The sequence below is a fragment of the Panicum virgatum genome, chromosome 7N, assembly GCF_016808335.1.
Source record: "Panicum virgatum strain AP13 chromosome 7N, P.virgatum_v5, whole genome shotgun sequence".
NCBI classification, from domain to species: domain Eukaryota; kingdom Viridiplantae; phylum Streptophyta; class Magnoliopsida; order Poales; family Poaceae; genus Panicum; species Panicum virgatum.
Window position 1 is genome coordinate 45,132,101 of NC_053151.1, and position 26,040 is coordinate 45,158,140.

Consider the following 26,040-nt stretch of genomic DNA (forward strand, 5'->3'; position numbering starts at 1 on the left):
CATGCATATTGGGATATTTGGAACCAATGTTCAGCAGTTGGGGTGCATATGACCTGTAATGCGCTATCATTCATATGACTTGGTGTGCAGCCGGAAGAGGTTAAAAAATCCATCCACTGGCGCTCACGCACTCATGTCATGTGCGCATCATCTTGTTCGTGAAACAAAATAGAAAGCAGTTGACTTGACGTTCGCTAGCAGCCTAACATCATGCGCCGAGATGGATATTGGACAGAATTTTGTGCAGCATGTTTCAAGATGAGCAAGCCTTTTGAGTCGGTCTTCATTTTGAAATTGTCTCTGAGCTTCTAGTTTAGCCTGCACGCCCAGTTGCCATCATTATCCCTAACCGCTGACTACTGACACTGGTTGGTTGCAACTCTCCCATGAGGCACCAAAGAACTGTTCAAACAAACAAGAAAATTGATCACAAAGGGATAATTATTGTACCATGATGTGCAATGCAAGCGAAGCCATTTCTGCCCCCATTTTCTTGTGCTACGAGAAGAAACATTTTTCTTTTTGCATGTGCAAAAAAAAATCTAAAGACTTACAAACTTTAGAGGTCAACGCAAGGCACCATACAGCGACAGCGTGGAACATTTCAACCTTTTACTTGTCCAGATTGCAGTTTATGACTTCATGCGCAAACTGCCAAAGAATTTCCTATTTCTTGAAGTGAAAATACAACGTTGGTCTCCGCCCTCTCTTCCTCTCTACCTTCCATCATGTCTCCACCAAGTCTCCGCCTCTGAGGTACTACAAAATTTGCCAAACCAACACGCACGGCGAGGGTCCAAGAGCCACGGCAATGGCGCTCCACGTCCGCGGCCACGAGCTTAGGCTCGACGCCGCGGCGTGCGCATGGCTCGCCGTGTCCATGATGGCGAGCCTGGCGTCGGCGCGGTTCATCGTCGAGAAGAACAGCGTCAAGGTGCTGTCCCCGCGCTCTCTGCGCGGCCACCACGAGGCCGCGATCGCCAACTACGGCGTCCCGGAGTACGGAGGCACGCTGACCGGCGTGGTGCTGTACCCGTCGGGGAAGCCGAAGCTTGCCACGGGCTGTGAGCCCTTCGGCGACAACAAGTTCAGGTCGCCGTCGGGCCGCCCCGTGGTCCTCCTCGTGGACCGCGGGGGCTGCTACTTCGCGCTCAAGACGTGGAACGCGCAGCTGGCCGGCGCGGCGGCCGTGCTGGTGGCCGACACCGCCGACGAGCCGCTGCTGACGATGGACAGCCCCGAGGACGAGACCCCCGACATGGCGTTCCTCGCCAACATCACCGTCCCCTCGGCGCTGGTCACCAAGCGGTTCGGCGACGCCCTCCGCCGCGCCGCGTCCGGCGGCGGCGAGGAGGTGGTGGTGCGCCTCGACTGGCGCGAGTCGATGCCGCACCCCGACGAGCGCGTGGAGTACGAGTTCTGGACCAACAGCAACGACGAGTGCGGGCCGCGGTGCGACGAGCAGGCGGCGTTCGTGCGCGCGTTCCGGGGCCACGCGCAGCTGCTGGAGAAGGGCGGCTACGCGCTCTTCACCCCGCACTACATCACCTGGTTCTGCCCCGACGCGTTCCTGGACACGCCGCAGTGCAAGGCCCAGTGCATCAACCGCGGCCGCTACTGCGCGCCGGATCCGGAGGGGGACCTCGCCGCCGGCTACGACGGCAAGGACGTGGTGGTGGAGAACCTGCGCCAGCTCTGCGTCCACCGCGTCGCCAACGCGACCAGCCGGCCATGGGTCTGGTGGGACTACGTCGCCGACTACCACCTCCGCTGCTCCATGAAGGAGAACAAGTACACCCGCCGCTGCGCCGAGGACGTCGTCCGATCGCTCGGTGCCCGCCATGTGCTCATTTTTTTTCCTCCGGAATGGAGTGTGCTCCCCTCGCGCATGCTGATCTGGTTCGGCGCTGCAGGGTTGCCGATGGACAGGATCGACAAGTGCATGGGGGATCCCGAGGCCGACGCCGAGAACGACGTGCTCAAGACGGAGCAGATTGTTCAGGTTGTCTGTCCGACATGCTGATTCCATGGAAGCGATTTCCTCACAACTTCTGCACAATCCAGCTTGCTTAGACTTGGATTCTTGTCAGGTCGGGCATGGAACTCGAGGGGACGTGACGATCTTGCCGACGCTGGTGATCAACAATGTGCAGTATCGAGGTATCTACGAGTCTTCCAATCTCATCACAAGATCACACTCTGCTCTGCTGTCAACTGTATTTTGTGTTTCAAGAAACGGTGTTCCCTTTCTCTGAACAATTTGGCATTCCAGGCAAATTGGAGAGCACTGCGGTCCTTAGAGCGATTTGTGCCGGGTTCAAGGAGACCACCGAGCCTCACGTCTGCCTGACACCTGGTTCGCAGCCTCCATGGATGAAACCCTGCCTGATCAATCGCTTCAGTTCAATGCTAATGAGGGAATCCACCTCTGCAATTTTCTTCAGACATGGAGACCGACGAGTGCCTCGACAACAACGGCGGATGCTGGCGCGACGAGGAGACCAACATCACGGCCTGCAAGGTACCCGCCCATCTCGAACAAGTTCTTTCAAGCAGATTGCAGAACACTTCATACTGCCTACTGACCGATCGAGTGCTGGGAGCAGGACACCTACAGAGGGAGGATTTGCCAGTGCCCTGTAGTGGGTGGCGTTCAGTACCAAGGAGATGGGTACACCGAATGCAAAGGTACTACCATTGATCAGTGCCAACGATCTCCTTCGTTCGTCACACAACCGTCTCAATCTGACACTGAATGTGAATGGATTTTTCCGACCTGTCCTCCATTTGCATCACCAGCGGTAGGACCGGGCCGGTGCGCCATGGGCAACGGTGGGTGCTGGACGGAGACGAGGCATGGCAAGACTTTCTCTGCCTGCTCGGTAATCCGATGAAGATTGCTTTCATATACTGCTTCGGGTTTGATCTTCAGGCCAAGATGTGAAGCATTGGTCACTGACGTTGGTGGCGTGTGCAGGGTTCAGATTTGAGCGGATGCAAGTGCCCGCCAGGGTTCAAGGGCGACGGCTTCCATTGCCAAGGTATTTCGCTTTACCTTAGCTTCCTCCATTGGTGAGCCTGAGCCTTCCGTGCTGATCCCTCCCTGCTGTTCCAGACATCGATGAGTGCAGCGAGAAGCTGGCATGCTCCTGCCCGCACTGCTCGTGCAAGAACAATTGGGGCGGATTCGACTGCAAGTGCGGCGGCGGCCTGATGTACATCAAGAGTGAAGACGCTTGTATTGGTGAGCCCCTCAGCTAGCTACCTTTCTGTTCTTGCCGCTGCTTCGTTCTCGTCTGCTCCTCGTGGCGTTGCTGCTCAAGATCCATCTCTTCTGCTGTCGAACGTGCAGCCAAGAACATGTCGGCGTTCGGGTGGCTCGTCACCGCCCTGGTCGTGTCGTGCCTCGCCGGCGCCGGCGTCGCCGGATACGTGTTCTACAAGTACAGGCTCAGGGTATGAATTCAGCGATCTCTTTTAGCCTTTTAGGCAATCGAATCAGGCGGAAACAAACGTTTCTTTGTTCGCGGTGTATGCTCTGAACAATCTCTGGTTCCTGACCGTGAGTCCGTGACCATGGATGCACTCTGTGTCTGTCGTGTGCTGCAGCGGTACATGGACTCGGAGATCATGGCGATCATGGCGCAGTACATGCCCCTGGACAGCCAGCACAACGAGAGCCAGCCGCTGAGGACGCAGGAGACCCAGCAAGCGTAGCTAGGCATGTGGTAACATCTTCAGCTTCACACTGCCATCTCACAGAAAGAGAACGCATAAGAGCGACCTCTTGCCAACAAGTCCTTGCAGGTTTCGTCCACCTCCGACAGTTGGTTTCTGATCTTGTTTCCACACTTGCAGAGTTGCAGTTGCAGAAGTCGATATCAGCAATGCGCCAAGGCACCCAAGTCCCCAACCGAAGTTTTGAGATTTGAAGATGCGAGTGACTGCACCAGTAAGCACGCCACTATGTAAATGACAGGGATTTACACAGATCTTACGCATTCTGCTATTGTTTCAGTGTAGAGAAGGCGGCATAGCATGTGATGGATCTGTTCGGTGATGTATAAAAATTGAGATTTTGCCTGCAAGTACAATTGTTTACTGGAGACCAACAGGCTGTACAAATATGATGGTGATCTATAGGATAAGCTAGTATGCCACCATGTGAATGAGTGACTTATAAAATATACTTTCAAAATTGATTTAGACTGCCCTTGTATTTCTGGTTTACAAGCATCTTTTAACTGAAGTTGCCCTCTTCATATTTGTCTCGTATAGTGTAATTTCCAGCATTTTCAGTCTGCAGGATCTTATAATGGCAATTTCTTCCCTCATCTTTTCAAGAGTACATACATAACTTTGAGCAACCTAAGCACGAAGACAAGGGATTTTCACTAACAAATTAATACTATGGCACAAGGTGGTCAAAATTTTCTGCATATTTGCTAAAAAAAACGTTACTCTACTATCATTGAAAATTTAACCGAGCCCTCATCCACAAGACTGTTTTGTTTCCTCTTTTTGGACATCCTCTGGAAACCGCTGTGTTCATCCACGAACTGTGCGGCAGTCCTTGCTCGCAGTTCTTCAAGAGTCTCTCCTTCCTTTGCCCGCTCAATCACCTGAAATGAGGACAGAAGTTTGATTTAAAAGTTCACATAACAAAATTAGTAGTGAGCTTTAAGGAGACATCTTGATCAATTACCAGGTGTCGACCATAGAGATGAGTGCTTGCAAGGGCTTGCAGAGCATTCTGTGCCTCTTGCTTTGTGACGTATTCGACAAATGCAAAACCTCTGTGACTTCCAAACTTCATCGGCAACCTGAGGCTTTTGATCTGTAAATTTTATGAATTCTAAATCAGAAGGCTTCGATAAAATAAATTGAAGTTAAAATTGCTTACAAATTTGCAACTACTATTTTTATCTGTTGATAAAAAGATAACTGAAACAATCAACATGACTAATGTTCAACAAAAATTAATCTCATTTCCACGAAACTGACATTGGTCTTGCGCATTTCGGCTAAACAAAGACAAAAGAGAGAGAAGCTGACCTGGCCAAACGGACTAAATAACTGCCTGAGGTCCTTTTCAGTTGCTTCAAATGCTACATTACGCACAAGCAGTTTCGTTGAACTTTTATCCTTTTCATTCTTCTTTGTGGCTTGACCATCTTTCTTCCCATGACACAGTTGCAAGATCAAAGCATGTCCATCCAGAACCGTTCCCTATGAACACATGGGACATTTAGCATGCTGCACATCTATAATATAATGAAGCAAAACAAGTAGAGGAGGAGGGGGGCTACCTGCAGATCCTTGCACACACTGGTAGCAGTTTCAACCGAGTCAAATTCAACGAATCCAAATCCCATGGAAACATTCTTGCCATTCTTAACATGCTTCTTCACCTAAAGACAGATAAAAAAGGAAAGGTTAAACAGTAAGCTGCAAGGTTGCATATGTTGTCTATAATAAGCACACATCCATACCTTCACACTTTTTAGACTGCCGCTCTTTAGCTTTGTACTGAAATGCTGGCTCAATGATTCATCTGTTGTCTTGAAGTTTAAGTTCTTGACAAACACAGACCGTGACTGCAACAAATGGTGGTATCTTTTGAGCACGTCCAGGTGCAACCATTAGCAAATAAATAGTTTTTTAAGTAACCATGTCATGCAGCAACTCATATGCAAAAACAGGCACAGGCTTAGGAACAAAACTTTTTGCTATAGCAAACTCCAACACCACACGGTTAAAGATAAAGAGGCTCAAGCATACAGCAAAACTTTATCCTCAGGCAAAGAAGTTAAAAGAAAGCTTCAAACCTCCACCCTGTCAGGATCAATCTCTTCAGTGCTTACTCCTTCCACAGTTTGATCTACAATTGCTTTAGTAACAATACGCTCACCAACCACATTTTTTTCATCTTCATCTATCGGCGCTGAGGTAGGAGATAAAATGTTCTCAGGTGCCCACTCCAAATATAGAGGAGTATCCCTGCATCACAAAAGTCTAAGATACAGAACATACAAGTGCTTACAAAATTAATCACATGACATAAGCATAAGAATAATCAATTAATAACATCGATTTATCCTAAGATTAATTAAGTAATCAACGAAGGAAATGCTACATTCACTCTAGATAAACCAAATGCTAAAAGAATTAGAGCTGGTGCATCTTCATAGAGGAAAAAAAGAATCAAGCTTACAAATGCAAAAGTTTGTAAGCTGGAACACATCCACTAAAATTACTGAATTGAAGTTACTGGAGCCCTTACTTGTATCTTGTATATAGTAACTTCTTGAATGCGTGTCGGGCCTCTGTTGCTTCAACAAAGACTACCTGTTGCGCCAAAGATTAAATAAATAAATGAACTCAATGAGCAATATTGTGTGCACAAAGGCACTCAGCATGGTGGCATTTGAAAATTGACGCAAGTTAACAAATGCATTAATGGTAAAAACATAATGTGTTGTGATATATAACAAACAGCTGGATAACGTGAGAATGTACTAACATACCAAGGCAAATACTCTGGTTGGAGGTAGAACGATTTTATCCAAACTGCCATGTCTCAGAAACATTGCTGCAAGTTCTTCCTCAGAAGTGCTAAACGGCAAGTTCTTAACTAGTATCACATGGTTGCTTCTTTTTGACTTCTCGTTTCTTTTGGAAGCAAGTTCTTCCAATGCAGCAACATTAACTCCAGACCTAGATAGATATTTCTTGGTCTCTGCAATCACATGTGTCTCACCAAGAGCAATGCGAACAGCAAGATCATCCGCTTCTCTATCAAGTAATTCACTCTTACTGATACCATTCTTCCTTGCAATGTTTTCAACAACCTAAGCAGGTAAGCAATGAGTCCAATCAGTTACACATACTTTGCCAAAAATATCATGTTATTCAATATCTACCTACTACACCCGATCTAAAATATAAATCCTTTTTGTCCTAAGGGTGTGTTTAGATCCCTCTAAAAATTTTACGCCCCGTCACATCAAAGGAAATCTTGCTATTTAGGAGTATTAAATAAAATCTGTTTACAAAATTTTTTACACAGATGAGTTGTAAATCGCGAGACGAATCTAATGAGCCTACTTAATCCATGATTTGCAACAGTGGTGCCATAGCAACCATCCACTAATCATAGATTAATATACCTCATTAGATTCGTCTCGCGATTTACAACCCATCCGTGCAAAAAGTTTTATAAACAGATTTTATTTAATACTCCTAAATGGTAAGATTCTCTTTAAAAAAAATTGGGGGAGGAATAAACACAACCTAAGTAACTTTTTTTTAGCATTGACAATCACTAGCCAAAAACTCATGGAGATTGATAACATAAGGTTGACATAATAAAAAATATTTTCATAAAACATATTTTTCTATGTGAAACAATACACATTATACATATTATTATTCACAGTGTCATATGGAAGACCTAGTCGATGTTATATTTGGGATCAGAGGAAGCACACGATCTTTAGCACTGAGTTGAGACAGCCAAAAAACAGCAAAGTAATAACAAAGCTGGGATAGAACCATACAGTATCCTGACGCATGTAAAAGCTGTTCCATGCTCTCGTATCCCCACTGATCTCAGAAGCTTTCTTTTGTTCCAACTTTTGCTGCTTGAGATTCATTTTCACCTCAACAGTTGCATGAGTAGACCTTAACAATTCAATAGCAAGTGAGTAAAAACTATGGGCGCCACTAATCTAACAAAAGAAACAACACAATTGGAATCTTATTTTCTTACTCTAACTTCTTATTGTTTAGTGGTTTAGCAGCCTTAACACGTAATAGACGGCCCTGAAAACTTGAGTTATCTAGTTCATCAAGTGCCCTGTCAAAAATAAAGATAAAGATTAGACAGGTATAGCGTGTACGCCCTCCGTCCTAAAAAAACAAGTTATTCTAGGATTCAAAATTTGTCCCAGAAAACAAGGGTGTGTTTAGATCACTTTGCATTTTGCATTTTTGCGTTTTTGTAAGGGAATCTTCAATATTTGAAGTATTAAATGTAGATTAATCACAAAACTAATTACAGATCTCGTCTGTAAACTACGAGACGAATCTAATGAGCCTAATTAATCCATCATCAGAGCATGTTTGTGTAATGCGATTTATTTTTTGACTACATTTAGTACACCATGCAAGCGATTTACAAAATTTTTGCATTTTGCGTTTTGGGATCTAAACAAAGCCCAAGTCAATTTACCCTTGTGCATGTGCATGTAAGAATCAACTACTATCAAATATAGGTAATAAATAGGGGTAAATATGGTCATTTTACCTTCTTGTTAATTTGTCCTAAAATTTCTAGAACGACTGGTAATTTTGGGATGGAGGGAGTAACAGTCAGTGCAGGAAAAAGGACATGTCTATCTTAAAAGAATATGTCCTGCACTTAAATTGTGTACCCATCCTCACAAAGATGTGTTAGTTTGGTCTGGTTGCCAGTGTCTCTCATCTTCTGATTACAACATTCACTATCGAAATTGATATGCAACTAATGAGAGAAAAATGTGCGACATCGTTCAGTTTTTGCTGTCTAATCTAATATTTTCCTAAGAATTATTTAGAAGCAAGTACTAACGACATGTAGGATGATATTTTTTAAAAAAAAAATGGGACAACTAATGCGAATCGTAATAAGAATATCCAAAAGAAGGCAATCAAATCATTGCATGCAAGATAAACAGTCACAAGTCAGAATAAGTTCATTATTTTAAATTGGAGATATTAAATTTTTACCTCACTGCTGAGTCTGGAAGGTTAAAAAGCACATAGCCTCTGCCAGTTGAGAACTTAGTGTTTTTATCAACAACAATATGAGCCTGTTCAACATCACCATACTGGCTGCACAGCTCTACCAAATCATCTTCACTGTGAAAATGAGCAATAATATCCTTTTAAACAAAAACATGCTGCTGTATCATGAATATAAGCATATAATGCACAAAATGCTGGTCCAAGGTAACATAACCAGGCAACAACTACATACGTGGTTGCATATGGAAGATTGCAGAAAAATAGACGGCCAGTCTCTAGGGCCAACTTCTTTTCATCAGTAATTGACGAAGCATCTTCATCTTCATTGTCTTTATCTTCATGAATGTTAGTTTCTTTTTGCCTGCCATCAAGATCTTCACTCTCTTTGTTGTCATGGTTGTCCACCTCTTGCAAGTCAGTATGCTGCATACGCGTGTCCTTATCCACATTGATTTTCTTGTCCAGATCGCCCTTCAGATCCACAAACTGGTTATCTGCATCTTGTGATTCATCAGATAAGTTTTCATCATCAGTGGTGCTGTTTGAGTTGTCGCCAGATTCAGAATCTGACCAGTTTTTCTTGATTTTACTCTTAAAGAAATCTGCATCTGTCATATCATTGTCTTGTTTACTCTCTGTTTGTAGCTCTTCTGTAGCATCTTCAGAAGACGAATCATTTTTTATTTCCTCATCAGAAGAATCTTCAGAAGATGCATCATTCTCAGAAACTGGAACATTCTTTTGAGGTCTCTTAGATTCTTTTGTGGCTACCACACTATCTTTTACCGAAGTGTCAAGAGTACCAGTTGTATCATTTGCCCACATCTTTGCTTTAGAACGGGGCTGCATAACTTCAAGGAACTCTTGGAACTTGGGATCATTAGCTACACTGCCTTTAGAACCTCTAACATCAGCAGATGTTCCTTGGACCTTGGTACTTTTTGGCAGTGCATCTACAGGTCCTGCCATAGGTTTGTTTTTACTATCATATTCAGGCTTCTTTAAAGAATGGCGGCTCCAAGGGCGAGGAGCATCAGGGTCACCTATCTTACGAGCGACCTGCCAAACATCATGATAGCTGTAAGGTATGTATTTGACCTCACTATTGTCCCGTTCAATATCAGATGTATAAGTATAATTCCCCAAACACATAACGCCGTAACAAGGGGAGAGAGAGAGAAAAAAAAATGAAAAAGTAAAGTACCTCACAGGTGATCTTGCAAGTGTCAATGTATGTATTGTTGAAATACTTGAGGGCCTCCTCTGCCTCTTCATTGGTCCTGAAACCAATGAAAGCAAATTGCCTACTCTTACCATCCCTGTCCAAAAGAAAAGGCGTTCAGTTTCATGCAGAATATTTGGATTAGCATTATCATTACTCCATGAAGCATCCATCACATGGATATGGTGCAACTCAGGTTTAGCTTCTTAATAGTGAAGTCAAGGCCGAAAACATAAGAACCGACGCTAGATGCAGTATACTGAAACTAGCTACCTCAGTGCTGAGCATTTCAAGCAAAGCAAGTGTTAAAATTGGGATCTTTTTACACAAAAACGATAATACTTCAATCTCCTTCTGTAAGAAGTGGCTCAGCCAATCGAACCATGGAGGGCGGGTGGAATAAATGAGCACACAACAAAAATTGTCACTCGGCTTGCTTACTTTGTTCGGATGACTTTGGCGTCGGTGACCTCGCCCTTCCGCGAGAACACCTCCCGCAGGCGCCTCTCGTCAGCGCCCTTGGGCAGGTTCTTCACGCACAGCCGCGACGACATGCGCGCTGGGGTTGCTCACCACACCGCCAGTAAACGACGAGGTAGGCGGGTCTCCACTGCACGCCTCTCAGCTCCGGTCGAGGAAGGAGAGCTGGCTGGCTTGCAGCGTCCCGTCGCCGGCAATAGGTCGGCGAAGCTGAGGCGCAAACCAGTTGTGGCGGCGCCGCGGCGGCGGACAGGGGCAGAGCAGAGCGAGCGCGGCGGCGCCTAGTTCTCTAGTCACTGGTCCGCGGGCCCGCAGCAAGGTGCTTCCGTGTTGTAGGCGGCGGGTGTGCTCATTTGGGCTTGGGCTATGTGGACCGTGGACGCCCGCGGAAAAAGAAAGAGAGGCTTGGGCTATGTGGACCGTGGGATATCTGGGCTCTCGTTGTATTGGGCCTGTGAGGGGTTTTAGCTTTAGCGGCCTGCGAGGTCCCTGGACCGGACGTCTCAAAAATGGTTAAGAATTTTTTTCGGAGGGAAAAAAATCTCTACGGAGTACGTTCAGTGCCTCTGTGTCACGGTAACGAGGCTATCTGCACTCGCACATGTACTCTATATCTTTCCTTTAAAAGAAATATTTTTTCCTAGTCATCAAGATTCTCTTCTCTGCTTCCAATTTCTCCGCATCCATCCGTCATCTATATCTTCCTCCAAACAAACTACCAACTACAGACCCTACCAACTACGGACCCCACGTGTTACATTTTTTTACTCCCGCACCTTCCCTTCCATACTCTCTCTTCTCCTCCCACACTCTGCTATCTCCGCCGCCTCTGCTCTCAGGGAGCTCGCCGCCCGCGGCTCCCCTCCTCCCTCCTCCTTCCTCGCGACCGGCGGGCTCGGATCCGACGCGTGGCCGGCACCCCTCCTCCATCGCGGCCGGCGGGCTCCCCCCTCTTCCTCTCCGCCATGCTCTCTCCTCCGCCCGCGCCGCCTTTCCCCTCCACGCCCGCGGCGCCTCTCCCCTCCCCGGCCGCGCCGCCTCTCCCCTTCTCCCTCTCTCTCCCAGACCAGCCGCCGCGGCGGAGCTCGAGCTCGCTCACGCGCGGCGGCGGCCCCGCGCCGCCCCGTCCAGGCGATCGCCGCTGCGTGCAGGGTCGTCCGCACGAAAGCAGGGGCGGCGCGTGCAGGGCACCGAAGTGCGGGAGGCGCGCGGCAGCGGGCGGTGCATGCGTTCGGCGGCGGCTGGCGCGCGCGGGCGGCGCGTGGCACCGGTGGCGGGCGCACGGGCGGGGCCGCGTGCAGTGGTGGGGCGGCCAGCTCGCCTTGTTGAACTCGCCCCCGCGCCGGCAACCGCACGCCGGCACCTCCTCGCGGATCCACCACACGCGGGCGGAGCCGGCGACAACGGCGCACGGCGCGCGCGGAGCAGCGAGGCGAAGCAGGACGGCGGCGGCGCGCGGGGAGCAGCGAGGCGGGGCCGGCCGGCGGCGGCACGCGCGGAGCGGGGTGGTGAGGCGTGGCGGCCGGCAGCATCGAGTTCCGCCGCCCTCCTCCGGCCACCTCTCTATCTCTCTCTCTCCGTCCGGGTGCTCACCTTTGTTCATCCTCTCTGGCGCAGGGTGCTCACCGCCCTCCTTCCTCGCGGCGGTCCGCACGCCGCGCCTCTCTCTGTCGCGCGTCCCTCCTCCTGCTCTTCCCTAGCGGCCCCGCGCTGAGCGGTTGGGACGCGCGCGGACGCGTGGGCCCTACGCCACAGAGGCGCGTAGCAGGCGTCCGCTCTCCCCGCTTGATTTGGCATGCGTCCGGGCATCTGCAAGCATAGCGTAAGCTTTGCAGGACACCGCTGCAGCGATTTTTCACCCCACCGCCTACTCCAGGGAACTTTACAGTTCCCCGGTGCTGATAGTCTGAGAACCAGATTCCCCTTTCACATCGCAATACGAGCAAAACGTTGCACTGGATCGATCGAGCTTGGCGCCCGGCCGCCCGCGCCAGCATGGTCGTCGTCGACGACGAGAGATACATGGACATGTCAGGATGAGAATGGGTCGGCCCCAGTGGCGGATGCAGGATTGGAGGCAAGGGGGGCTGAAACAATAGAGATGTTGATTTGTGTGAAGATTTAATGGTGATTTGGAGGTCTTGCTACAGTGTTTTACGTGTAATTAGGGGAGCTTAGGGGGGGTTTGAGCCCCCCTAGCCACCCTCCTGTATCCGCCCCTGGTCGGCCCGGACCTGGCCTGTATGGCCTCAAGGTCAACTTCTAAGGTCATAGGTCGACCCAAATCAACGTTTTGCCTATGGCCTTGATGGCCCAATGAGCATCACGGTTCGGCCCAATCAAACTTATGCATATGCAATCATTTCAGCAGTATCGTTCATTCGTTTGGACAATTGATTTCATCTTTGATCCTAGATTATTGATTATTCACAAAGGCGACATGCCAAAAAAATGGATTAACAATGGAACCCATTTTTTTTCTCATGTTAAGAAACCACAGATCAGGTAGCTTGCAGTCGCGCGGAAGAAAATGCATCCTTCATTTTCAATCGAGTAACCATCATGTGTGAATGCAAGACTGTCAACATGCATAGTATTCTGATTAGAATTTAAGAATGTACCAGCAATGCCAGCTGCTAGATGAAATGTATACATGCGCTGCTAGTATACATATCATGTAACAAATGGTACGCCAAATGCATACATGCGCTGCTAGCCACTGAAACTTGTAGGTGCTCTTCAATTTTTGCTGGTACGTTCAGACAGTGATACGTGTTGACAGTGATCATCTAGGACCTGATCATCTAGGACACTGATTAGAATTTAAGAATTTAGCTTGCCATAGTCCGGGTTTATCCTTAGCTCAGTGATAATCTTGGACCCAAGGTAATGATACGGCAACGGGGAGGAGCCTAGCGGCACACGCACTCGTGAATGGGGTCGTGGGGGGAAGTGTCACGCCACGATCGACCCTATTTACCCATCGGGTCAACAGGTACCGGCTCTAAATGGACCGTTTCTCATTTGAGGCCGACCCGGCTGCCCACTGGCCTCGCTATCATGGGTCGGGCAAGCGACCCAATGGGTCGACCCGGCCCATTCTCATCTTGATCGACATGGCATTGGCAGAACTGGGCAACGGAATCAAGTCCCAGTCCAGTCCAGAGTTGGGCGAAGAGTCGCGTGGTGACGGCATAGCACAACAGCTGTAGTTTAGAGAACACAGAGCATGAGCCACTACCGGAGACGGTCTATTTGCCGTGTGCCTGGAGCACACGGCAAAGCCATAAAAGCGCACGGCAAAAATTTTGCTGTGCGCGACCAATGGCGAAACTCCCACGGCGAAGAGGTGTGACGGCAAAAACGGCTTTTGCCGTGTGTTTTTTGTCGAGCACACATGTTTTTTATGGCGCACGGCAAAAAAAAAGCGAGAGACAGCGCGGGACAGTGACGGCGCGCGGCAGACGGCGCCGGTAACGGCTTTGCCGTGTGTCTTCCGTTAGGCATACGGCGAATTTGTGCCACTTTGCCGTCGTTGGCCATCGTTCGGCTGTTAGGCCGATGCACGCGCTGCGCACGTGAAGAGGGTTTACCGTGTGCCTAGCTCAAGGCACACGACGAAGAGAAGAGTTTGTCGTGTGCCGCTGCAGGGCACATGGCAAAATAACCCTTTTGTCGTGTATCTGCGCGTTGTCGTGTGCTTTATTTGCAACGCACGGCAAATCGCCTTTTTGCCGTGTGCTCGATAGAAAGCGCACGGCAAAACTTTGGACACGCGACAAAGTATGAGTTTCCGGTATGAGCAATTGAGTACCTAGTATCAACTATAGAATAATAATGCATGGTATCACCTGCCCATCGGACGACGACGATATTCACTAGCATGTGTTTGGTTTGTAGATGAGTTAGGTATATTCCTGTTTTTTATGGGTTGAGTTCAACCTATACATTGTTTGGTTAGAGGGATGGATTCAACCTAATTTTTTAATTTTTTTTGTTTGGTTAGATTTTAGTTACCGTCATTCACGGGACCTACCTGTCACTCTTTTTTTTTCTGGTGTCCCTCATCTTCTTCGTCACGCCTCTACTCCCTGCTCCTCCGCTTTCAATGCCCACACTGCTCGAGCTACTCATGCTAATGGGGCAGGGCTTGACGGGTTTTTTGGGTGGGTTTTAATACGGATACTATTGGATGGGTGGAAACGGGTGACACTATGAAATGGGTTGGGGCGGGTTGGGTTGACGACACAGACGGGTTGGGACGAGTTGGGGCGGGTTGAGTTGACGACACAGACGGGTTGGGACGAGTTGGGGCGGGTTGGGTTGGGTTGACGACACAGACGGGTTGGGACGGGTTGGGGCGCTATGGTAGTAGATCGGCGCGTAAGTCGCATATCATCTTCTGTCGTGACTTCAGATTGGGGCGGGTTGGTGCATTGGGTCGACGGGGTGGGTCGGGGCGGGTGGTAGTTATGGCTCTTGAAATATGGGTAGGGGCGGATTTGGGGCGGGTTCAACCCCATTAGCAGGCGTAGCTCGAGCTCCCTATTGCCCCGCCATACCTACGCCGCCTGAGCTCCCCGCGCCGCCACGAGCCGACCTTAGCCTGAATCGCTACTCCACCCGAATTCCCTATGGCTGATCTCACGATTCCCTACGAGCTCAGCTATGCCGCCCCCCGACTGCTCCTCACTCCGTGCGCCGGCGCTCGACAACACGTTGGAGCAGACCTACTCGTCGGGGCTCGGCTTCAAGCTGGAGCGGCCCTCTGCGCTGCTCACCACCACGCGGCCTTGCCCCTGCGCGACCCGCTGCCGCCTGCGTCGGTCGTTCCTGCTCTCGCTCCCGCGAGACGGAGCGCAACGACATCAAAATGGGTTGGGGTGGTCCGCTCAATTTGCACTGCTATAAAAACGATTTATAGCAGCACCTTAAATTTTTTTCAAAAGCGGATCAAAAACTCACTCGCCCCTGTCCGGTTACTGTAGCAATATGACCCCCTCTAAAAATATATTTGTATGGAAGGATTATGCCATCAGCCGCCCCTAAAAATAAGTGATTTTTAGAGGCGGATGATGGTACCACCTGCCCCTATAAAAATTATATTTAGAGGCGGGTGAGGCCCTCACCCGCCCCTAGAAATGGACGCCTAAAAAAATTCAGAGGCGGGTGACAGCCTCACCCGCCCCTATAAAAATTGAAAAGCCGAGTCGCTAGATAGGTCCTCTCTTTCTCTTCTTATCTGCAGCAGACCATCCCCCATCTCTCCCCTCCACCGCAGACCCCCCCATGCTCTTATCTCTCGTCTCCACCGCCCAGCACCCATCTCTTCTATCTTCTCCCCATCTCTCCTCTCCCCCACGAGGTCGACCTGGTGGCCGTAGGGCGGCCATGGAGGAGCTCCGTGGGGGTGCTTGGCGCGGCGGCCGCGGAGGAGCCGGCGGCAGCGCTCGTCGAGGCGGCCGCGGAGGACCCCGACGGGGCGCTCGGCACGGCGGCCCAGGAGGAGCTCGGCGGGGGCGCTCGCGCGGCGGCCTCGAAGGAGCTGGGGGGCGCTCGGCGCGGATACGGCGGTTGCTCTGGCGGCACGGCCCGGGTCTATGGATCTGGCGGCGTGGGTGTGGGCCCGTGGATCCAGGGGACCTGTGCTAGATCCAGCGTCGGCCTGCTTTTTTTTTGTTTTTTAATCGATTTTCAGGGGCGGGTCATTCCCTCACCTGTCCCTGCAAATCCATTTCTAGGGACGGGCAGTGACGTTACCCGCCCTTGAAAATGGGTTTGTAAGGACGGGTGAGGGGGTGACCCTCCCCTACAAATAGCTATTTTTAGCTGCGGAAAACAAGACGGGTGAGACATCCGCCCTTAAAAATATTTTTTTACACGCTCCTACAAACCATTTATGTAGTAGTGTTGGGCTTACCACTCTGACCCACATCGGAGGGGAATATACTCCTTTGGGTTGAACTCAATCCACAACCAAACACTCCAAAACACAGGTTCGACCCAATCCAATCCACTTCAACCCCGAACCAAACACATGCTTATTCAGCTGGTCCTTCCATATGGAGACATTGAACACGTACAAAAGCTTAGGCAGGTCGTAGTCATGTCGTGTGCCGGTATTTCAAATTTTGGTTGGTCACGGCCTCACGGGGCAAGTGCGAGTCGTCGGGGCCACGCGCCTTGCGGGGTCCGTTCGTGAACAACGACCGTGTGTGGCGGAGCCAGCGCGCGCTGAGTTATAGGCACATGTAACACGTGATACTATATTCTATCTTTGTTTCAAAATATAAGAATTTACAGATTTGATCAAAGACAAATTTGTTCAACTTTAATCATTAATATTCTTATGAATGAGTTGTTTTAAATATAAAAATTTATATATTATGATAATTGCTTTCATAACAACACTAGTAAAATTATTTTCATCTTATAGATCTTTATAAATTATTTATTATTTATAATTAAAATTACACAAATTTGACTTTGATTAAATCTAAAATTACACAAATTTCATCTTATAGATCTTATAGTTCATGGTGAGGCGTCGCGCGTCGACGAGGGCGCCGGGCCGCATCGCCGTCGGCCTGTCTCGGGGCGCCAATTCGAGCACGGAATCAAATGATGGAAATGATTTTTTTTCGAATCGAGGCAGGCCCCATTTCCATTAAGAACGAAAGTACCGTAAAGCTTACAAGAGTTTTAGGTGGAAAGAGGAGTAGCAAAAAGGGATAACAGGAGCAGATAGGAAAGGAAATACCACCACCTGACTTTCAAGCAGTGGCATACGCAACGCCGGACACAGTACCCATCTTGGGATTCCCAAGAGAGCCTCCAAGAGAACAAAGCTATTATTACAGAGCCAACAGAATCTAAGTGATTACGGCAAAGAGCTAAAAGAAGCATCGCAGATCAACGTAACCACCATTGGACGCCAACATTCAGTGTCTTTTAGTTCTCCTCCTCTTCATCACCAGTCGCTTCAGGTGGAGCATAAAGCAGGGGTGGAGCTGGGCGTGCTTGCTGCATCAGCACCTTGTATGCACAGGATAGTACTAGCTTGACGCTGTCCATAATCTTGCTTTGTAGTTCAGCATCGTATAAATCTGCCCAAAAAGAGATAAGAGCACAAGCATGTATTACAATCTCAGCTGGGGTTTTCAGTTTTTTGTTGTCAAAGCACGTTTTGTTTCTGCACTTCCAAGTAGCCCAACAGATGGCTGCCATAATAAATGTTTAGATAAGATCTCCCCTAGCCAGCCAGATTTTTATCCAGAGCTTAAATTGCTCGGAGTTTCTAGGAGTGTTGGTAGCCCCAAAGCAGCACCCGACTATTGCCCAGACAGTTTTGGCCATACGACATTGAAAGAAGAGGTGATCGATTGACTCAGGACGCGTTTAGTTACCAAAAGTTTTTGACACCTTTTTAAACACTAATTACGAGTATTAAACATAGACTAATTATAAAACTAATTACACGGATGGACAGGAAATCGCGAGACGAATCTATTAAGTCTAATTAGTCCATCATTAGAGGTTGTTTACTGTAGCACGATATTGTCTAATCATTGCATAATTAGATTCATTAGATTCGTCTTGCGCACGATATTGTCTAATCTGGGGTTATGAAATGGGTTTTGTAAGTTATCTTTATTTAATACTCCTAATTAGTAATCAAACGTTCGAAGTTACTGTAGTGCAGGAAAAATTTTGGTAACTAAATAGGGCCTCAGGAGAGTTGCAGAAATAGCAAGTAGGATCAACTGACCATTTTTCTTTTAATCATATTATCCTTAGTTAGGACAGCACCATTCTCCAAGAGCCACATGAAAATTTTTAATTTTGTAAGTATTTTAGCTTTCTAGATATATTTAAAGTTGTTGCCCTCATCATCCGAAGAAAGATGATCATACGTAGATTTTGTGGAGAACTTTCCGTCCATAATCTCCAAGAGCGATGGAAATGATGATGGCAGGACACATGTGGCGCTAGGTACTCGACACATGTGGCGTTGTACGATCGAGCGGCTCACGGCCACTTGCTTTCCTTGCCCCAGCGGCGGCTGGCCGGGGCACACCATGCCAACACTGCTTGCTATACCTACCTACGGGCTACCGCCGGCCCGTGCACGTAGGCCACACGTGAGAAGGCTCGATCGAGCCCTCGACGACGACCACCTCCCCCAGCTTTTCCCGGCCCGTCTCCGGCATCGCCTCCGGTCGGTTGCCTAGCTACTTGGCAGTAGGTGCGTGGAAACGATGGCCAGGGCCGTGAAGCTGCTGGCTGCTGCAGGTTCCCACCCGCTGAAGGCCTGCCTCGGCTCCGGCGGCGGGCAGCGCTTGGGCTCGTTACCGCGCCGGACGACGACGATGCCGACGACGAGACGAACCAGAGCGTCCCGTCCGGGGGTGAACGGAGGTATTATTATATTTTTTTTCCTTTCTTGTTAAACTACTCCTAGGACGACCGTAGGCATGCACCTAGCACGTTACACTGACTAAGAGGCGATGGAGTGCAAACGAAAACAACACCAGCTAGCAACTCGTCCTGTAATTGAACACCAGCCTAGATATCCAGAATTGATCGGTAATGGCCAACGCCGGCAAGCTCGCCGGCCGTTCCGGGCCCAACGATTCAGCTCGTCGCCTTACGGCCCGGGGTTGTCCATAGCCGTTCACCTTGCTGTGGTCACCAGAGGTATACAATCCTGCCGTGCGTTACACCCTCGAAACCATAAGGTCAAAATTGTCCGGTTTCAACAGTTAGATGATTTTTATTATCTGATTTTGTAGTTAAAAGTTAAAAATCAGATTTTTGCGATACTTCAAAAGTGTAAACCGACTTTTTGCTAGCAGTAGGATTCTCCTCCATTGTTTCCCCTGTTGTTTAATTTGTTTCATCCAGAAAGTCGTGTGCCTTCCATTTCAAAGTGTACGTCATTCTAGTAATTCTAGATACATAGTATCTAGACGTAACGTGGTGTGAATATGTCGTATCCTTCATCTCTCTTTTTATATATATTTTTCCAACGTCAGTAATGTACATGCTAGTTGAAATCTCTAGCAGTTCATTTTTTAATGTTTTCTTTTCTTTTGTTATTTACGGAAAGAAAACGAGACTGACACCCATCTCGATCTCGTCTCTTCTTTTCTTCAAGTGACCCAGGCTCACAAGACGTTTGAGGTAGAAGAACATTCAAACAGTCCTGCCAAAAAATGTAAGAATTTAAGCTATCTTTGCGTCCAACTTAATCTGATTAAGCAAAAAGACTATTGAAACTCAGCTCTTGCTTCAGTTAGTAGCCATGGCATAAGCAGACAACATAACAAGGGCACATCGTCAGATACTGCGATGAGGAAACAGCTCGAGCAAGTCGACGTGCTTCAGAACATGGGAATTTCCCGGCATTTCGATGGTGAGATCAAACGTATCTTGGACATGACATACAGGTACCAATATATTTAGTAAGCATTAACCGTCAATGATCTGATGATCCTCTTCAGCTAGCAACTCGTCCTGTACTTGAATTTGACGGCTTGACGCTAACCATTGTACGTACAGCTGCTGGTTACAGGGAGATGAAGACATCATACTGGATGCGGGAACTTGTGCTATGGCATTTCGTATTCTTCGTATGAACGGATACGATGTTTCTGCTGGTATATTTATTTGCTGGAAATTACTACCTCGGCTACATATATACTACCTTTGGTCATGCACGAATAATTGACACCTTTTCTATCAAGATTTGTTCAAACATTTGGAAATTTAACTGCCAATATACCTTTCAGAACATTTAGTTTGGAAACACAAAACTCATATATATAATTATTAGGTGCTAATTGTATAACAATATTATAATAGAAAAATAGTTGTCAAAATTTATCCGCGAATACTAAAAAATAAACAATATAATATTTTTTCCATGGAGATACTTTTCATTTTTTTATTTTCCCTAGCTACTTGCAGGTTTCAACACGCTGACCCACATGAAAATGTTGTGCAGATGAGTTGCATCATGTTGCTGAAGCACTCGGGTTCCATCCTTCACTTGAAGGATATTTGAATGATACAAGATCCCTATTAGAGTTGCACAAGGCTTCAAAAGTCAGTATCTCAGAAGATGAGTCTATCTTGGACTTCATAGGCTCATGGTCAGGCTGCTTGCTAAAGGAACAGCTAAGATCTGGTGGACTGCAGGGAACACCACTTTTTAGAGAGGTAAACAATTTAATGATCAATATATATACTGTACTACACTATTGTTACCACGTTTGGGAGTTGGCGATTCAGCAGATTTTAATGAGGTATTGTGTATTTTCTTTCTTTAAGAATAGATATTGTGTATTTTCAGGTGGAACATGCTCTGGAATTTCCTTTCTACACCACATTGGATCGTCTTGACCACAGGTGGAACATCGAAAACTTCAATATCACAGGAGAAAAGATGCTAAAAACATCATCCATGTAAGTTACTTATCGTTCCAAAAGGTACAGTTTTATTTTATAAAACCATTTTAATTAATGTATACTTAATAGCGCCGCTATGGTATATTCATTGAAACAGGTTATGTTCTACTAACGATGATATTCTAGCATTGGGTATCCGAGATTTCAGTGCCTCCCAGGTTACTTACCAGGAAGAACTTCGTCATCTCAAAAGGTAATAAATTTGTTTGTCCAGCTCTATTATGGTGCTGTGCAAAACACCAAACAATAGTTCAACTTATTTGGGGTGCAAAATTTGTCATCGCAGCTGGGTGAAAGAGAGCAGGCTCGACCAGTTACCATTCGCAAGGCAGAAGTTGGAGTACTTCTACCTCTCTGCTGCTGGCACCATATTCACTCCTGAACTGTCAGACGCTCGCATTCTTTGGGCCAAAAACGGTGTCCTCACAACCATTGTCGATGACTTTTTTGATGTTGGAGGATCAAAAGAAGAATTGGAAAACTTAGTCACATTGGCTGAGATGTATGATCTTCATCTTTTACATCCAATGAGTTAGCATGTGATGGTTTCTTGATCTAATTCTCTACCTCTCTTTTTTTATGGTTTTACAGGTGGGACGAGCACCACAAAATTGAGTTTTACTCCGAACATGTAGAGATCGTTTTTTCTGCAATTTACATTTTAGTAACCCGTCTTGGAGAAAAGGCTTCTTTGCTACAAGACCGTGATGTTACCAAACACCTAGTAGAAATAGTAAGTCCCAAGTGCAATTTCGTTTGTCAATCTTCTTACTTATTTATTTTCTGAGTTTTTGTACTGACAAGTTCAATGGCCTTTGTAGTGGCTGGATCTGCTGAAGTCTATGATGACCGAGGTAGAGTGGCGGATTAACAAATATATCCCAACAACAGAAGAATACATAACAAATGCAGCTTTGACATTTGCACTAGGCCCCATTGTGCTCCCAGCATTGTATTTTGTTGGGCCAAAGATCCCAGAATCTGCTGTTAAAGACCTAGAATACAACGAGTTGTTCAGGCTAATGAGCACATGCGGCCGTCTTCTGAACGATGTTCAAACTTATGAGGTATGTTGCATTCCAAATTTGAAACTTCTGTAGAAGTACGACACAAATTGTTGACTGGTGTACTAATGCAGAGGGAATATAGAGAGGGCAAGGTGAACAGCGTTTCTCTTCTCATCCATCAGAGCGGCGGCTCCTTGTCCATAGCGGAGGCCAGAAGGGAGATACAAAAGCCCATCGACACCTGCAGGAGAGACCTCCTAGGACTGGTTCTCAGGAAGGAAGGCGTCGTCCCTAGGCCCTGCAAGGAGCTGTTCTGGAAGATGTGCAAGGTGTGCTACTTCTTCTACTCTCGGGGCGACGCGTTCAGCTCGCCGGATGAGAAGGCTAGAGAAGTGGACGCTGTGGTCAACCTGCCGCTACTGCTCAAGGGAAGTAGTAATGTGTCGCTGCCTATCTTGTGGGAGGGATCAAACCAACATGCATGATCTGATGCTTCTTGAATTGTTTGGTTGATCGGTCATGTGGCCGGCTTCTTTTTAAGGCACTTGAATTGTTTGGTTGATCGGTCATGTGGCTGGTTTCTTTTTAAGGCACAGTAGCTAGAAGCAGATACCAGACGCTGTAACTTGATGGAATGCCATGGTGTCATAGGAAATTTGGGGAGTTTTAGAAACTCGCGGAGACGAACTGAAAGAAAGGTCAATGTTTGCAGCAGAACTTCTGCTGTGCTATCTCATTTTGATAAACAGGGGATGGAAGTTATACTCACTGCTTACAGTCTATGTACTTATTTTGATGCAAAGGAGATAGCCATACTGTGTAGTTCTGAAGGCCAATGCTTAATGCCATTTTCTTTTATTCATAGAAGTTTGAATCATATTTTAGCAATTACCGTGACCATTCCAGAATAAGATTGCTAGTCATATTTGAGGCCCTAACTAGTTAAACCTCACATGGTTTAGAACTTCAGACAGAAAGTTTGCTCCACGCATGTGCCATACCATAACCATACACAGGCCCATGTGCCATGCACACTATGCCACATATCTGACTTGTATGCACCAGACTACGTTTTTATCCCCGCTTCATGTAAAAAGGTTAGCTCAAGGTTGCAATGCTTCCTAGAGTTGGCTATTTAAGTTAGCTTATCCCCCTCTCAACTCTCCATTTAGAACTATTTTTAAGCTACCATGCCTCACGCATGGTACTCCAATTACGGTCCAACTCGCCAATAAACTGGATGTTACAAACACCATTCAAATAAATCAAGACACAGTAGAAAAGGAAACTACATATTGCGTGATTCCTACTTGTGAAGCATGCCAACGAATGCTCAGGAAGCAGTGGGCAGAATATTCTAAATGAACAACAAATGCAGAGAGTAGTAAGGCCCTATTTAGTTCCCAAAAATTTTCCTACAGTACTAATTACATCGAATCTTCGGACACATGCATGAAGTATTAAATATAATTAAAAAATAACTAATTACACAGTTCAACTGTAAATGATGAGATGGATTTTTTAAGCCTAATTAGTCCATGTTTGGATATTAATTGTCAAATAACAACGAAAGTGCTACAGTACACAAACCCAAAAAATTTCACGAACTAAACACAGCCTAACTGAAATTATCTAAGCAGAATATGAGCCACGCGTACAGATCACCTGTGGACTGTTACACCCGATTTTAAGAAGAAAACCGAATGCATAATTATATGTATGCCATGATCAAGTTTCATACATATAGAGACATTATAAGTGAATAATCAGTAACAGTATCACGTAAAAGAGAGAATAAAACAATTAAAAGACTATCAGAGTTATACAGCTTATCCTGGAAACGAAGGCTTCAAACTTCACAGGCAATCGACTGGGGGTTGCGCATGCCTAGAACTCAGCATCATCTTCAAAATACTTCTCACACCTTCTCCTTCTGAGCAGCAGTAAGTAAGGGTGAGTACACTTATGGTTGGTACTCAGCAAGGCCACAAGAAATAACCAGAATGTGATTTATATTCATCTTTAAGTTTATTAATCATGTGAGGGTCCAAGCCGCTCTTGACCGTGAGCACGGCTAACCGGTTAGTTTTAACTCTGCAGAGGTTGTACACTTTCACCACAATTCGCGTAAAAGTTCTGAAGAACTTTGAACCCAACCACGCATGTGCTAGCTAGGCACAATACCACACTTTCGAGGTGTGATTGCATAGGGAGCTACGAGGCCTTTCCGAAGAATCCCTATATGTATGTGTTGGTCCCTGCCTTTGCGGTCCCTCAGAAGACACAGCTTCATTCACCCGCTCCACAACACAAACTCATAACCATCAAGCAAAACAACCCCAACACAACATATAGTTCATCTAATTACTTAGCCAAGACCAGAGCCATATAGTATTGTGGTTGTACGGTTTTCTTGGGTGGTTCTCCATGTTCCAATTAAATCAAGTATTCTTGTAAATAAGCATAGACAGAAGTATGGTTAGGGTCACTTGCCTTTTTCCAATGATAATCTACTCTTACTGCTCTTCAGCTTTTGCTCATACAAAGTGTCTTGATTCTTCAATCTTCAAACAACGATCCTTCTACTCGAAGCAAACACCGCGCAAACATACAAAACAAATAAAAAGTACAACTAAGAATAATACACCAAAACAAAAGAAAGGCTTAAAAAGAACGCACTAAAGGATAGTGCTCATTGTTACAGTTATGACAATGTAAGAAACGCAGAAAACGGAGCTAAAACGGCGATTCTATGGAAGAAACAAGGCTGCAGGGACCTAAATGCGATTTAACTATAGACGTGAAAGGCTAGCAAAAAGGATTTGCGAGGCACAGTAAAGTGTGCTCACAAAGGATAACAAGGTGATAAAGCTATTGCACCCGTCACAAGGATCACGTGAGTGCAAAAATTGATGAAAACGGAGCTAAAATGGAAAATTTATGGCTAAAACAAGGTTCTAAGAACATGTTTGCGATAGATTTAAACTTCCAGGGGGCTAGCTCTAAAGAAACTAGGGACTAAAACGAGATTAAACCTAAACTACAGGGGCTAGCAAGCAAAAACTAAAGCTTTGGACAGCGGGCTCGATTTTAGAAAAACTCGAGGTGTTTTCTGTAAAGATTTGGACTAAAACAGAAATAGTTTTGAACTGCGGTGGACGGCGGGTTGATTTAGGAAAAACCTAGGGTCCTTTTTGCAAAATGTACTAGGGTTGACCGGTACTTGTTTGATTGACTTGGGCCGGACTCGATCTGGACCGTCAGATTCAGATCCGACGTCTCAGAGTGGATCGGGCGAAGGGCGGCGGCCCTTGGCGCCGGCGGCGAGGCTGGGCGGCGGCGGAGCTCGCCGGCGTTGACCGAAATCACGATTCCGGCCACGATTTCGACTCGGGTTGGGCCTGGGAGCGAACTGGGGCGACGGCGAACGTGATAGAGGGGTCATCTCGGGGCGCAGATGCGGCGGAGGGCAAGCTCGGCGACGAGGGGTGGTCGGGGTGCTCCGGCGAGCAAATCCCGGCGATAGAGAGCGAAAGAGAGGGGGGAAAAGGGCCGGCGAGTATCCTCACCACAGATCGGAGCTCTTGCGGCTGCTGGACTTCGAAGAGAGGCGGCGGAGCGGGTAGGGGCAGCGGCGCGGGTAGAAGGGAGGTCGAGAGAGCGGCGCGACACTTATATAGGGCGCGGGGACCGGGTGTCCTTGGCGTGCGGGCCAAGGAAGGCCGCGGCGGCGCGTGCTGTACCCGAACTCGTGCTGAGTTCGGTTCAGCCCCGGGGAGGAAGGCGACCCCGACGGGCGGGGCCCGCCTGGCGGTGAGGGTGAGAGAGAGGAGGGCGCGAGATGGGCCAGAAAGGAAACTGGGCCGGCTCCTGGGTTGGGCTGAGCGGAGAGAAAGGGAAGGAGAGGGAGAGAGATTTGGGCTGGGCCAAAAGCAAGGGAAAAGGGAGAAAGGTTTTGCATTTTTTTAATAGAAGACCAAAACAAATTTAATTCAAATTCAATTTCAGAGAAATCAAATTTAAATTCAACAACAAGCAATAAAACAATACAAAAGCAACATGAATGCAACACAA

General features: G+C 47.2%; 3 protein-coding genes across 4 annotated transcripts; 2 read left to right on the forward strand and 1 right to left on the reverse strand.

Moving 5' to 3' along the window:
• The first annotated feature begins 707 nt into the window (after nucleotides 1-707).
• LOC120683552 (vacuolar-sorting receptor 7-like) lies at nucleotides 708-4,270 on the forward strand. The gene is made up of 12 exons (XM_039965638.1): nucleotides 708-1,832; nucleotides 1,914-2,002; nucleotides 2,091-2,160; nucleotides 2,273-2,356; nucleotides 2,445-2,521; nucleotides 2,607-2,688; nucleotides 2,800-2,882; nucleotides 2,978-3,041; nucleotides 3,116-3,244; nucleotides 3,353-3,456; nucleotides 3,610-3,728; nucleotides 3,859-4,270. The coding sequence occupies exons 1-11, from the start codon at nucleotides 812-814 to the stop codon at nucleotides 3,715-3,717; spliced, it is 1,911 nt and encodes a 636-aa protein (XP_039821572.1). The 5' UTR covers nucleotides 708-811; the 3' UTR covers nucleotides 3,718-3,728; nucleotides 3,859-4,270.
• LOC120683551 (multiple RNA-binding domain-containing protein 1-like) lies at nucleotides 4,154-10,795 on the reverse strand. The gene is made up of 14 exons (XM_039965637.1): nucleotides 10,451-10,795; nucleotides 9,992-10,106; nucleotides 9,020-9,846; nucleotides 8,770-8,901; nucleotides 7,772-7,858; nucleotides 7,560-7,683; nucleotides 6,528-6,851; nucleotides 6,284-6,348; nucleotides 5,829-6,000; nucleotides 5,493-5,597; nucleotides 5,310-5,411; nucleotides 5,056-5,229; nucleotides 4,706-4,837; nucleotides 4,154-4,622 (listed from the first exon to the last, which is right to left on the reverse strand). The coding sequence occupies exons 1-14, from the start codon at nucleotides 10,561-10,563 to the stop codon at nucleotides 4,458-4,460; spliced, it is 2,637 nt and encodes an 878-aa protein (XP_039821571.1). The 5' UTR covers nucleotides 10,564-10,795; the 3' UTR covers nucleotides 4,154-4,457.
• Nucleotides 10,796-18,562: 7,767 nt separating this feature from the next.
• On the forward strand, nucleotides 18,563-22,796 carry LOC120683675 (acyclic sesquiterpene synthase-like). 2 transcript variants are annotated; one of them, XM_039965767.1, is made up of 11 exons: nucleotides 18,563-18,907; nucleotides 19,647-19,706; nucleotides 19,785-19,938; nucleotides 20,051-20,148; nucleotides 20,496-20,710; nucleotides 20,844-20,956; nucleotides 21,057-21,152; nucleotides 21,246-21,461; nucleotides 21,551-21,692; nucleotides 21,781-22,026; nucleotides 22,098-22,796. In XM_039965767.1, exons 1-11 carry the CDS (start codon nucleotides 18,748-18,750, stop codon nucleotides 22,449-22,451), a joined length of 1,854 nt encoding a protein of 617 aa, XP_039821701.1. In that variant the 5' UTR covers nucleotides 18,563-18,747; the 3' UTR covers nucleotides 22,452-22,796. The 2 variants fall into 2 exon arrangements, with proteins under 2 accessions (XP_039821701.1, XP_039821700.1); XM_039965766.1 differs by lacking the exon at nucleotides 18,563-18,907 and adding an exon at nucleotides 18,931-19,186.
• Nucleotides 22,797-26,040: the final 3,244 nt, after the last annotated feature.

What these genes read in the sequence shown, in the direction of transcription:
- LOC120683552 (XM_039965638.1), top strand. Translation starts at nt 812, where the DNA reads ATGGCGCTCCACGTCCGCGGCCACGAGCTTAGGCTCGACGCCGCGGCG. An exon ending in CAACAATGTGCAGTATCGAG is followed by an intron (nt 2,161 to 2,272) that starts GTATCTACGAGT and finishes TTGGCATTCCAG; the next exon opens with GCAAATTGGAGAGCACTGCG. An exon ending in CGACGGCTTCCATTGCCAAG is followed by an intron (nt 3,042 to 3,115) that starts GTATTTCGCTTT and finishes CTGCTGTTCCAG; the next exon opens with ACATCGATGAGTGCAGCGAG.
- LOC120683551 (XM_039965637.1), bottom strand. Translation starts at nt 10,563, where the DNA reads ATGTCGTCGCGGCTGTGCGTGAAGAACCTGCCCAAGGGCGCTGACGAG. An exon ending in CTTGCAAGATCACCTGTGAG is followed by an intron (nt 9,847 to 9,991) that starts GTACTTTACTTT and finishes GATGTTTGGCAG; the next exon opens with GTCGCTCGTAAGATAGGTGA. An exon ending in TTACTATATACAAGATACAA is followed by an intron (nt 6,001 to 6,283) that starts GTAAGGGCTCCA and finishes TTTGTGATGCAG; the next exon opens with GGATACTCCTCTATATTTGG.
- LOC120683675 (XM_039965766.1), top strand. Translation starts at nt 18,997, where the DNA reads ATGGAGTGCAAACGAAAACAACACCAGCTAGCAACTCGTCCTGTAATT. An exon ending in GAACACCACTTTTTAGAGAG is followed by an intron (nt 20,711 to 20,843) that starts GTAAACAATTTA and finishes GTGTATTTTCAG; the next exon opens with GTGGAACATGCTCTGGAATT. An exon ending in ATGCTAAAAACATCATCCAT is followed by an intron (nt 20,957 to 21,056) that starts GTAAGTTACTTA and finishes TCATTGAAACAG; the next exon opens with GTTATGTTCTACTAACGATG.